The sequence below is a fragment of the Crocodylus siamensis genome, chromosome 1 (genome assembly GCF_052110815.1).
Source record: "Crocodylus siamensis isolate JL-2025a chromosome 1, ASM5211081v1, whole genome shotgun sequence".
Classification (NCBI taxonomy): domain Eukaryota; kingdom Metazoa; phylum Chordata; order Crocodylia; family Crocodylidae; genus Crocodylus; species Crocodylus siamensis.
This window is the reverse complement of record NC_143395.1, coordinates 303,986,739-303,999,117: the sequence shown is the minus strand read 5'-3', so window position 1 is coordinate 303,999,117 and position 12,379 is coordinate 303,986,739. Positions and strand designations below refer to the sequence as shown.

At 43.9% G+C, this 12,379-nt stretch overlaps 1 protein-coding gene across 3 annotated transcripts in view; it reads right to left on the bottom strand.

Annotated features, from left to right (window-relative positions):
* Positions 1–12,379, bottom strand: part of SH3RF3 (SH3 domain containing ring finger 3) — a 381,928-nt gene that overhangs the window by 104,202 nt on the left and 265,347 nt on the right. For all 3 annotated transcript variants that reach the window (XM_090021443.1, XM_090021453.1, XM_090021464.1), the window contains one exon: positions 12,166–12,261. In XM_090021443.1, the coding sequence (XP_089877569.1) occupies positions 12,166–12,261 (96 nt within the window). The remainder of the gene's footprint in view (positions 1–12,165; positions 12,262–12,379) is intronic.

The following is a 12,379-nucleotide window of genomic DNA, read 5'->3' as shown; positions in this document are numbered from 1 at the left end:
GAGGAGATTTGGCCGATTCAGGGATCGAATCTACAAATCCAAATTGAATTGGCAGACATTAAAAGCTCCAAATCAATTTGAAGCATCTATATTGATTCAGAAAAGCTTTGGAAAGGATTCAGCTGCTTCGGAGATTCAGCCATAAACTAAACAGGCAGCTGACATAGCTGCCTCCAGCTGGTAAGTGTGGTTGGGGTAGGGGTGGGAAAAGTGTGAGGGAGGGAGGGATTGGGGCTGGGACAAGCTGGCCAGCCATGGCGGGGGAGGCATGTTACTCGGGGAGTAGGGAAAGGGGCACAGGACGTGGGTGTGGCAGGACTCGGACTGGGGGCTCTGCTCTGCTGCTGCTTGCCCAGCTGGGGTGGAAGGAGGTGGGATGTGGCTTCAGGTGGAAGGGGGCGAGCAGCAGCAGGGTATACCCCTACTCCCAGTGCTGCTGCCTCTGCATGCTGTGCCCTTTCTGTGCTGGCTGGCAAGCGGCGACAGGGCACAGTCCCCGCTCCCAGAGCTGATGTGGTTGCATAGTGCTCGCTAATGTGTTCATGATGGGTAGGGATCCTGGTTTTCTCTAATAAAAAAATTCCCCAATTTTCAAATGAAGAAAAGTAACCCAAAATCCACATTTTTCCATGCTCAAAATGACACAACACTACATATATATATATATTTAAAAAAGTAACCCAAAATCCATGTTTTTCTACATATCTATTTGTATTAATTAGTGCTGTTTCATTTTGATCACAGAAAAACATGGATTTTGGGTTACTTTTTTAAATCCAAAAATTGAGGATTTTTTTTTTTTATCAGAGAAAATCAGGATCCATTATGATAGGGTACTAATTCTTTCATTCTACAGTGGGTTTGGCCATTGTTCTGTTACAACTTCTGCATTTTGTTATGGCTTTGTGTTTACAGCAAATTGCCAGTGTACCAAGCATCTGGTATATATATTTTCTTATTGTACAAATAAAAAAAAAATCAATAAATAAAGGAAGGTAGACAGCTAGGAGAAAGAAAGTATTAATATCAACAAAGATAACAGGTAGGTGACACAGCTAGGAATGTACAAGCCCAGGACAAAGAGGATTCTCAGGGTCACCGATTCCAATCCCCTGCAATCACTGGCAACTCTGTCACATAAGTTAAGTCCAGGACGGTCCACAAGTGCATCCCCTCTCATCCCTTTCCCCACACAAGCTACAAAGCCTGTAAAACCATCTAATACAAATTGGGATCTCTAGTATAAAAAACAAAGCCTCATAAATTACAATATGCCCCACAAGAGCGTCAGAAAGATTAGAGGTGTTACCTATGCCCTGGATCTCAGGAAGGAAATTTTTCCCACATTACTCTAGGAACCAGACTGCACCCCATACTAGAGATGAAGCCACCTGCCTCAAAAATTCCTGCCCTAAATCCTGAGCCTAGATCTTGTAATCCATTTAACCAAGAGAGCATGAGCAAGATTTAGCAAAGGACGCTTTAGAATTTTCTTAGTACCATGAGAAAATAAGGACACCCTGGTTAGCTGTGACTGTGAGAGAGCCTGTGCCAAAACCAGAGGCAGCTACCCTAGACCCACAGCCCCAAAGGACCCAGCTGAAACCCTTCACACCCAGGTGTTTCTGGACGGGAGGAGCTGGGAACTTGAACTGCAGTATAAAGAGGAGCCCGGAGCAGGCAGGAGGAGAGAGTGGAGGACCGGAAGCAAAGGAGCTGGGCCGAACAACGCCGGAGGAATCTGTGAGAGCCACACGGAGGGCTGGCAGGAGGCTCCTGCAGAGAGAGGACTCTCCGGAGGAGCTCTAGAGGAAGGTAGGGTGAAGTGGCAGGATCGGGAACTGCCTGCAATCTCCTGGCAGCCAGTAGAGCCCGACGGAGAAAAGGTACCATAAAGATTCTAACAGGGGGGCACTATTGAAGCCTGGTACTGTAATGACCCTAAAAGGGGTACAAGCGAAATTATAAATGATGACCTCAATGAGATGAAGGTACTGTGATGACCCCAACAGAAGGCGCAAGAGGCATGATCATAAGGACATGAACAGGGGAAGAAGAGAATAGTCCCACAGACGTTTTGTTTGTTTGTTTATTGCCAAAAGACAGTCAACAATCCTCCAGGATAGGAGGCGTGGATTCCTTTTGGTTTTTTTGTTGAGGTGAAGGCCCCGGGGAGGAACCTGGCGGCTGAATACAAACCCGAGGACGCTTAGACTACCGGTGGACCGGGCAAGGGTGTAGGGGTGTTGGAGCCCTCAGCATCATCAACAGCAGATAACAACCAGGAAGAACTGCACATCCAGGTACTGAACATACTCCTATAAACACCAAAGGCGTGGCAGAAGAGAATGCGGGTACGTGGATCTCCGTCTAAAACTTGCCCCTCACTTCAGCCAGCGGGCTGAGGTCCAATGGAAATACACATCTAGAACATCTATCTATATGTGTGTATAGTTCCCTGGAGGAGGAGAAAACAAAAGGAAAAAGTTGCAAGGACTCTCGGGAGGGCGAGCTACCCAGCTGGCCACTTGACATTGACAAGATGCTGTTTAAACCTGAAGTGGACAGACATACAAGCCTATTAAGTTGGTTTAAAGCTGCTTCAAGAGTGTTCTTGGAAAATCAAGTACTCTTTTGAACCAGTTCACTGTGAACTAGGTCAATACCACATGTGACATGGGTCTGGTCAGTCCACCAGGCACCCCACGCTGCATCACTTTTCATTCTCTCCCACTGTCGTATCTGGCTCCTCTGGTAGGCAACCTGAATTCTACCCCTTTCCCCCTTTTTATTGACTATTTTCATCAATAAGTTCCCTTGCACTGCTTGTTCAATACAAGCTAATTTTCTAATAACCAGCCAATTCCTCACTCTCTGCTGAACCACAGCCTCTCATCATGTCCCTACCATCCCCTGGAAACCCAAAAACGTGAGTCTAAGCACCTTTCCCCATCTCGGACACTCCAAGTCCGGCAAGCACGTTGCAGAATTCAGTCAAGTGAACTCAACTGAACTCATGGTTATGCGAGAAGAGAAAGCAAGAACTTTAAAATACCTTAGCTATAGGGCACCCACCCTCTGGCACTCCTAAAGCATGGGTGCAAACACTCCCCCTCCACTTGCCTACTGTGCAGCATGCTAGGATGTGTGTTCACCCACTCCCCCTGCCACCCCTCATGTTGGAGCTACAGAACTTCAACACCTGAAAGGTGATCATTCTACATCATCCTATTGTGTATGTGGATACCTCTGGCTGTGACAACTGGAAAATAGTACCCAATCGGTGACATTTTGAAGTGATTCAGTTGCTACATGTATCTACAGCCTTTGGTGTTTAAAAGGAAGCTAGGGTGCCAAGAAAAAAGCCAAAACCAAATAATGAGTTTGAGGGAGAAAAAAATTGATCCTGGCCCTGCTGGTGACCAAAAGAAAGTTTGGGGCATGGGATAGCTTGATTAAATATATACTGTATTTTCTCAGAGGCACTGGGTGTACTCTGCAGCCAAAGCTGGGGATGTGGACTGGGGTGTTCCACTGCTCCTGATGGGACCAAAGCCAGAGGTTCCTGGCTAGAGGGCCTTGCTCCTCTGCTGAGGATCAGAGCTACTGACACATTTGGGATCGGAAAGGAATTTTACCCCATGGTCAGACTGGTATGGTGGGGTTTTGTCTTCCTTTGTAGTGCAGGTTGTGGCCCTCTACCTGAGATCTCTTGAGTGTATATTAACAACCCTTTATGGAATCAGGACATTGGCTGCTGTGGTTCCTCTGCTTTACCTGTGGCACGTTAAGAGTGTTATGGTTTGCATCAAGGTTGATGGCAGTTTACTAAGAGGTTAGATTATGGATTGTATAAAATAGTGTGGATAGGGATGGCCCTGCATCAGGTATGGGGTTGGACTAGATGACCTCTAGAAGTCCCTTCCAGCCCTATTTCTCTATGATTCTTATATATAATATGCAACAAATATTATAAATATATTGAAAGATCAAGAAGGAGGAGGAGGAACAGGGATGGGAAATGTAATCTACAGAGCTTTGTAGGGATAGTAGTAACCCCCATATATCAATAAAAAGAGAACAAGGAAAATAGTAGTGAAACTGCTATGCAAAGAAATGGGGCAGATAGGGTATGAGCACAAAAGAGCTCTTGTTCTATTCAGTGACAGTCTATATTTTTATCCACCCACAGGATTACAGAAGAATTGTAAATTAGGTAAGGAATTGGCAAAAAGGGAGATGACAAAGGTTTGGGCTGAAAGTTTAAATATCAGGCTTGAAAGAGAATAATAGTGGACTTCCTCCAGGGAATACTCTTGGGACTGATCTTGTTAATATTTTTATTAACATCCTTGGCACAAAATAAGGAAACATATTGTTGAAATTTGCTGACAACTCAAAGTTAGACAGTATTGTCAGTAAAGAGAAAGATTGGGATATTAAACAGAAAGAACTGGATGACCTTGAGGACCAGAGTAATAGAAATGGGATGAAATTCAATAGAAGGAAATGCAAGGCCAGGCACTTAGGGCCTAGCAACAAGAATTTCTGCTATCAGCTGGGAGCCCATCACTTAAAATGACTGACAGTGTGAAAATACCCCACGTTTACTCCAGAATATTCTTGGTTTCCTTGGGAGTAAAAGTAGAGTGGACACATGGCATACAGCATTTACTTTGTTCTTCAGTGTAAAGCTTTTTCTGAAAACATCAGAAGTAAGTATACTCTGAAGAAAGTTACTCCAGCATAGATGTTGTGTCCACTGGCATTGTCAATTTAATGACCAAGTGGCCTTCAAGTCAGTGCAAACCTGCTCCTTGCCACCTTGCAGCGAGGCACTGTAATAGCATCTAGTTTGGATAGCCAGCTTGGCAGCTGGTCATGCAACCATTCCTTACTGCAAAGAAGGTTTATAGTGGAGTAAAATCCAGGGGAAATCATTCCAGAGCAAATATGTATTATCACCTGAGAAAGAGAAGGACCTGGGTCTAATAGTGGATTATGGGATGATTAAGAGCTTCCAATGGGATGCAACTAAAATCAGACTTACAAAAGCTTGTCTTTTTTAGTCTAGAAATATGAAGGTTGAGAAGAGGATAAATATAAGAGAGGGAGAACAGGCATTTAAGCAAAGGAAATCTGTCAGCACACGAACAAATAACCAGGCCATGAATAGGTTTAGACTGTAAATTAAAAGAAGGTTCCTAACCATCAGAGCAATGATGTTCAGGAATAGCCTTCCAATAAGAAAGAAGGCACAAAAATTCTAACTACCTTATTTTCTGTTTAAAAAGCCCCTGGGAACTCTGTATAAACAAAAACATACACCATTTTTTTCCAAAATTCAGTCACTGGAAATTGTAGTGCATTATAAGTGAGGAAATATGACACCAGCAGTTTCTGCCTCTGCAGGGGAAAGAGAAAATAACACCTCCTGACTACTGGCTGTGGACACTTTCTCTTTCCTGCAGCAAAGGTCCCTGCTCAGTTAACTTACTGCTACTTACTAGTATTTTCAAGGAAAGATTTTTTATTTCTTCATTCTGGCTTATGCACCTTGTTTTTAAATTTTATTTAGAGGCATGTTGTATGCAAGAAAATACAGTATTTTTTAAAAAGAACCTTGATTAATTTATGAGAGCATTGTCTGAAATAGCGGTATATAGGGGTCAGTGACCCAGGAGGCCCCTGCCAGCTCTGTATAAACAAGCAAACCAATACAGAGCAGTGTACAGTTAAGGATGATAATCTGTACAAACAAATGTTCCTGTTATTCTTCAGTCTTAAATATGGGGGGCTTCTGTTTCACTTGAGTTGTGCCAGTCTCAGCTGAACTGACAACAAGTGGCTTTCTTTAGGAACACTTACATTTATGTCAGTCTTCTGTAGTTTTGTAAGAGAAAGAATTACAAAAATCTGACAAAAACCAGTGAAGAAGAAACAGTTAACAGAGAAATGCCCCATAACCCTGCAATAATCAGGCAAAACACTACTCTTGGATATTTAGTCCACTTCCCTACAAATTACAAGTAGGTTTTATTTTATTTTATGGTAGATTGATATCATACCTTTAAAATTACTTAAATGACTTTGTTTTGTATTCGAGTAACTATTTAAAGAACCTGTTACTTTAAATCCAAAGGTTTTTTTCCTTGGTTTGTTTCACAGACTGATGATGAGACAGTAGATGTACCATTTCCATAGTTGTTCTTGCTATCTACAACATAACTTCTGCATGTCTTAATCTGAATGAAAGGCTCAGGAACTATACCTCTGCAATGCATTCCCATGGTAACCTGTTTCACAGAGTATCCTGGTAGAATATTGCATACTATTAGAGGAACAAAGGAAATGTAGTCTACGTAAGAGGAAAATGAGCAGTAGGCATAGTATGCAAGCCTTGAAACCATCTAATTGTAGAATCTGAAAATACATGATTAACCTTTTGAGTGAAAAATAGCAGGTAACGCTTAACTCCTCTGAGGACTGATGGTATTTTAGCCAGACATAAGTAAAGTAAGAAGCAGACACAGAAGAAGAGAACTGACGGAATTCAGTTCCAGCATAAATGGATGTTACTCATAAGTTAACAGAGAGACACCTACTTACAGCAAATTGATTGCTCATATAAGCCTGGTTCTATGGGTTTCAGTAAGTATGCTTTTTCTAAAAGGGCACAACTTCATTACCTGAACATTTATTCACAAGATTCTTTTGCAGCTTTTTTCTCTGGGTTTTCTCTGTCCATCAGAGTCTTCAGGATCTGTACTGAAGAGCCCTGAGAATATAACCCCACCTCAGTTGTTAAATCCCTTTTCTTCTTTTGACTACAGACAACTGGACAAGTTCCCCATTAATCTCAAGTCTAACATTCCTAGATAGTATAAAAAAATTAAAATGGCATATTATTTCTTTGGTGAGTTTAGTACTCCTAATGCAATAAAGCACACTGTATCAATGGCATGACACTTCATCAGGTGCAATTTGCTGATATGCAAGACAAGATAGCTGTATTACAGCTATTGCAGTGCAGAACATCATTATACAACAGTCTCTCTCACTCTAGGGTTATTTTGACAGAGCCACTACATCTTTGGAGTTTGAATTCTAACATTACTGCTGAAGTCAGAATTTTGGTTTAACAACTCTAGCTTTGAGTCCTTCTTGAGTGTGCTGGTGTGATCTGCTTCTCCAATTACTGGCTGTCCTATTGTCCCCATTTTGCATTTCTACATGCCTAAATCTACCAGGACATGTTGTGTTCTTCACCACCCTCAATCTTCTACATGCCAGCACAGCATTTACAATGTAGCTGCCAGCAGTACAGTACTGCAAAAGTGAAATTCATAAGCGAGAAGGAGTTGATACACAGATGGGATAGCAAATCTGAGACCCTCTCTACACATTATAGGCATCATGCAATTACCTGGATAATGGCACAATTGCCTTCAGAGTAGCTACATGTGCAAAGTACCAATCATTAGGCCTGCATGATTTGGGAAGTATACGATTCAGATTTGGCTGACTCGGGGGCCAGTGATTCGATTTGGAGATTCGGGTCACTGTCCTGAATCAATTTGGCTGAATTGGCTTCGGAAGATTTGGCGCTAATTGAGTGATTAAGTGATTCAGATCAGCTGGGGAGAGGTAGGCACAGCCAGGCAGCTGCAGCTCCTCTGGCTGTGCCTGCCTCTCCCTGGGCAGGGGGAGCTGCAGGAGAAGCACCCATGGCTGCCCTGCCTGGTCCCATCCTCCACCCAGCCCCAGCTTAGTTCTGGCACTTTAAAAAAAAAAGCCCCATACTCACTGGCTGCAGGAGAGGCAACTGGGGCCTCTTGGCGCTTGTGGCAGAGCCCTCCCACACAGCGCAGGGCAATGGGGATCGCCCCCAATAGACTTAATAGCTGGAAGCAGCTGTCAGCTGCCTGTTTAGTCTATGGCTGAATCTCTGAATTGGCAGAATCTTTTCCAAAGCTTTTCTGAATTGATTCAAATGCTTCAAACCAATTCAGAGCTTTTACTTGGTCTCCTGATTCAATTTGGATCTGGAGATTCAGTCCCCGAATCAGGCCGAATCTCCTCCAAATCAAATCAGCTACCAAAGCTTTGCACAGCCTTACCAATCATGCCATACAAAGCTTCAACCATCTATAAAGTTAGACCTTGAAAATGTATGCTAATTTTATAGATTGTTGGTATTGAGCTTTAATATGGATGGTCTCCATGGGCGAGAGCTCCGTAAGCTGATGGGCCTCTCAGCCACAGGGCTGCACCATGTCTAGCTGTGACTGGGAGGATTCCTCAGCTCCAAGAGCTGCTAATTCTGGGTCCTGGCAACACCCTGTAGCTGCCAGGACCCAGTGTCCTTTAGCTGTGGATGCTGGGTCCCTGCTGTTTGCGTCCCCATGCTGGGATCCAGGTGGGTCCTGGCAGTTGGTGGCTTCAGTCTCCAGAGGTGTGTGGAACCCCTGGTCCTGCAAGACACAGCAGTTGTGGTCTCCCAGCCCCAGGTATTTCATATACTCCTAAGGCTGGGAGATAACAGCAGCTTCGATCTTCTTGCTGGTACAGGGGGAGCCCAGAATCAGGCTCCACCTGCACCAGTGATAAGGCACAATGGGCTCTAATGCCACAATCACACTTCCTGCCATGTCAGATTGGATGGTTCAACAATAGCCCTTAGAAATGTAAAGGAGTACAAAGAACCATACTGTACGGTAAATGTCATGGCTTCATATATAACTGCAAATGATACTGCAGAGATCCAGGAGTCCTAAAGGACTGCAAAAGGAAGATACATGTTGATTTATTTATTTTTAATGCTCTTTGTTGCTCAGTTACAATATTGCTTTGATGCTGCTCTCTTCTTCCTCTCAGGTAGAGAATTTCTTGAATGAGGCAAAATTTCTCCCTTGCGGTATACGCAGCGGCAGAAAACTCCCCGTGCCCCTGGATGCACTGCCGGGCTTCGATTGTACCATGCCCTGTCCTGGCCGGGGCCCCTTTCACCCCTGCCCCACTCCCTCCTGCACTGTGGGGGTCTCTAACTGCTCCCTCAAAGCCCCTTCCCCTTCATAAAGAAAGTAGACTAAAACTTGCCTGCCATGCTGGGCAGTCACACACCCAGGCTACGATCCTGGCTGGCTGTAATCCCAGCTACATCTCTGAGTGTGTACTCCTTTCCCCAGTGTTGCAGCAGCTGGGAGCCTGCAGTTGAGATGCCCTGTGGCCATACCTGCTGCCTTGCATTTGGGGAGGCTGAGCCCCAGTAGCCCCTCTTCCGCCACCTATGCATCTGCAGTGCCACGTACCATACATTCAGTTGTTCTCTATGCTGTAATGGAGCAGCGCAGTGGATTTTTCTGACCCCTGATATCCAGAGGTCAAAAAAACCTGCAGAAAAAAAGTTGGAGTGGCACACACGGGGGGCACCATGTGTCGCTCAAAAGCAGAGCCAGGCTACCTGGAGCTCTGTTGCAGCTGCCAGCCAGGCTCTGTATGACAGAATTGCTGTGGTTGCAGCTCCGGGTGGCCCTCAGGACCCCAGGTGAGGTTGCTGGCCCCAGCCTCCTCTATCCCACCCAGGGCAACTTACTGAGTGCCAAAGCACATGTGGCAACTAGTGATGGCACAAGGTGTGGAGGCACTAGTTGTCCCTAGGGAACCAAAGGTCCACACCACATGTGGACTCGTCCTATTTGTCCAGCGATAGTAGGCTTGGACATTAGAAACCTTTACTTCAAGGTAGGGAATGTTGCCCATGCTTTATGCGTGTTCCAGACTCCTGGGCAGTCAGTGGAGATGGGTGGTAGAAATTTGAATTACTTAGTGCGAGCCTAGTGTTTTAAAATCCATCAGTACTTGTTCCCATCAGTAGTCCTTGAAGATTCCATTGTAAGCAGCATGATATAAATACCTAGACAGATCCATGGAAGCAATCCCATTCAGTCCAAATAGACTGCTCATATAAGCAAAGAATACTCACATGGGTAAATCATGGGTACCCATAATCTCACGGGTAGTCTTGAAGATCTTAGCCTAAGATATCTGGATGTTTTAGGGTTTAAGCATTTCTTTGGTAAAAATTAAGGCTAGATCTAGATATTCTATCCCCATTAATTTACCATACGAAGAAATATCAGAATGTGAAAACAGTCACCCTCAGTGGTTACAAGACTCAGCTCAGTGGTGATTATACTCAGACTCTCCAGGTGAATACAGCACTTTCCTCTACTACTTCACCTGAAATTTGCAGCTGCAGCCAGGGCAAAGTACATTAATTAATTTGCACAGTCACTTGAAGATCATTTTCTATAAGCACACCCAAGAAAGCTGATGCATATAAGGCAGGCAGCACGCTGCAGCAATGAAATTTCTGATTCTGAGAGCACTCCACAGCCCCGTTCAGGTCTATTTAAGCTGTAAGGTCTTCCACTGGTTCTGTAACCTGTTTGTCTGCTCTTGCCTAGCTATTTACAGACTCTCAGTACTCAATTCAGGGTATGTCTGGGTGTGCTTTGGAGCCTGAGTTCAGGCACACAAGGAATTTTGTAGTCCAAAATGCAGATGCTGAACCAATTGAGTTGCCTAAGGGATTTTGTGGCCTTTCCAGTGGGGGGAATTTCAGGTTTGTGTTGCTGATGTGCTTAGGTCCTGCTCAGTTGCCTTGTTTACCAAGAAAGAAAAATCTCCAGTCATTAGTTTCTACAAAACAAATGTTTTTTCCAGCAGAGACTACCCATTCACATTTAATAAGTTCTTGCCAGTTGTTGAATCCAATTTATATTAACAATGGCTTTCTTATAATTGGTCATTGTCAAAGTTAATAATCAGGCAGTTACAGTGCTAATTATCTTTGTTTTGTCTCAAGTCATTAACTAAGAAATTTAGAGAAGCACTGATTTCTAAGGGACATCACATTAATGCTGCATACAGTGGGCTGGATTCTGCAGTCAGTCTCAGATGTTATGTAAGAAATGACTCTGCAGGAGCCAGCAGACTTATACCAGCATGCATCGGAGATCAGGCCCATTCCAAGACGGTTCTGTGTACTGGACATACAGCAGCAGGGCACACTACAGATTAATTACCCAAGCATGAAATGCATAGAAGTTTCCTGCACTGAAGGATGCATTGAACTGGCCTGTGAGGATGAAAACAGATGCAGACTGATATTCTGAAATGAAAACTGAGTAAAGAAAGTGCTCAAAATACAGTTCTAATCTTTCAAGAGAAATATCAAGTATACATGCAATATGAAGATATTTAACAAAAATTAATAATGAAAGTCTTACAGAAGAGGTGCAGAGGCACAGCAATAACCTGCTACAGGCTAGTGCAGAACACTTTCAAACCCTCCATTTGTACGATACATAAATCTTTTCTCCCTGTTTGGACCCCCACAATTAGGCTGGCCTCCTTTGCAGGATAGCTCTGTTAATCACCCCAAAGGTGAGCTGGCTGGGGTTTTGGCAGGAGCATACACTAGGCCAAATATTTTCACCTAGTGTAAACCAGTGTACTTCCATTCAAATGAATACAGCGGTCCTGATTTATATCAGCTGGGGATCTCAACAAATGTCATCTATGAGAGGGTGGCACAGTGGGTGTGCCACTAGAGCTCTTGCTAGGGCAGTGGGCCCTACACTGCTCCCAGTGAAGGGCTATGCTTTCAAAGCATAGCCAGCCCTTACTGCAGTTGCTCCTACCGTGCTTTCTGATAACAACCATAAATAGTTTGCAGAGAAGGCAAAGAACAGGAAACGCCATGGAAAATGGAATGCAGGGCGATGGAAAGCACAGTTATCAGCACATTCTTTTTCTAAGGTGACTGCAAAGCAAGCTGCAGAGTAAAATCCCCTATTGTGATTGTCCTCTCCTATTTTCCATCTGTATGGTTGAGATTAAACCAAAAGCTCCTGATTGGAAGGCATTGACAGTTCACAGGCGCACATCCTGTCAGCTGGTTTAAAATTAAACTGGCGAGGATAAAAGTGTATTCATTGGGTAGCTAACAGCAAAACACCTGAAAAAAAGTTTCTCTTTCCAGTTATTCTCAAACAGTTAGTCTGCCTCTTAAGAAGTTCCAAGGTTATTCTGACCTGGTGCCAGCTTAAACAAACAGCAAAAGTAAAAGAAAGCACACCCAAGTAACTACAAACTTACCTCAACATAGAGGATGGGGAAAATGCCAATTTTGTCTCCTAGCATTCCTTCTGCCCAGTTATCATCGACTCTCCTGATGACAGTCAAAATTTCATCCTGAAATCGGAGAGCAAAAACACACACGACACAAGGTTACGTTTTTTGTGAAATGATGAGGGCTTACAACAAGCCTAAATTCATTAGCTAATTCACCCATAAGAAATGTGCAACCTGT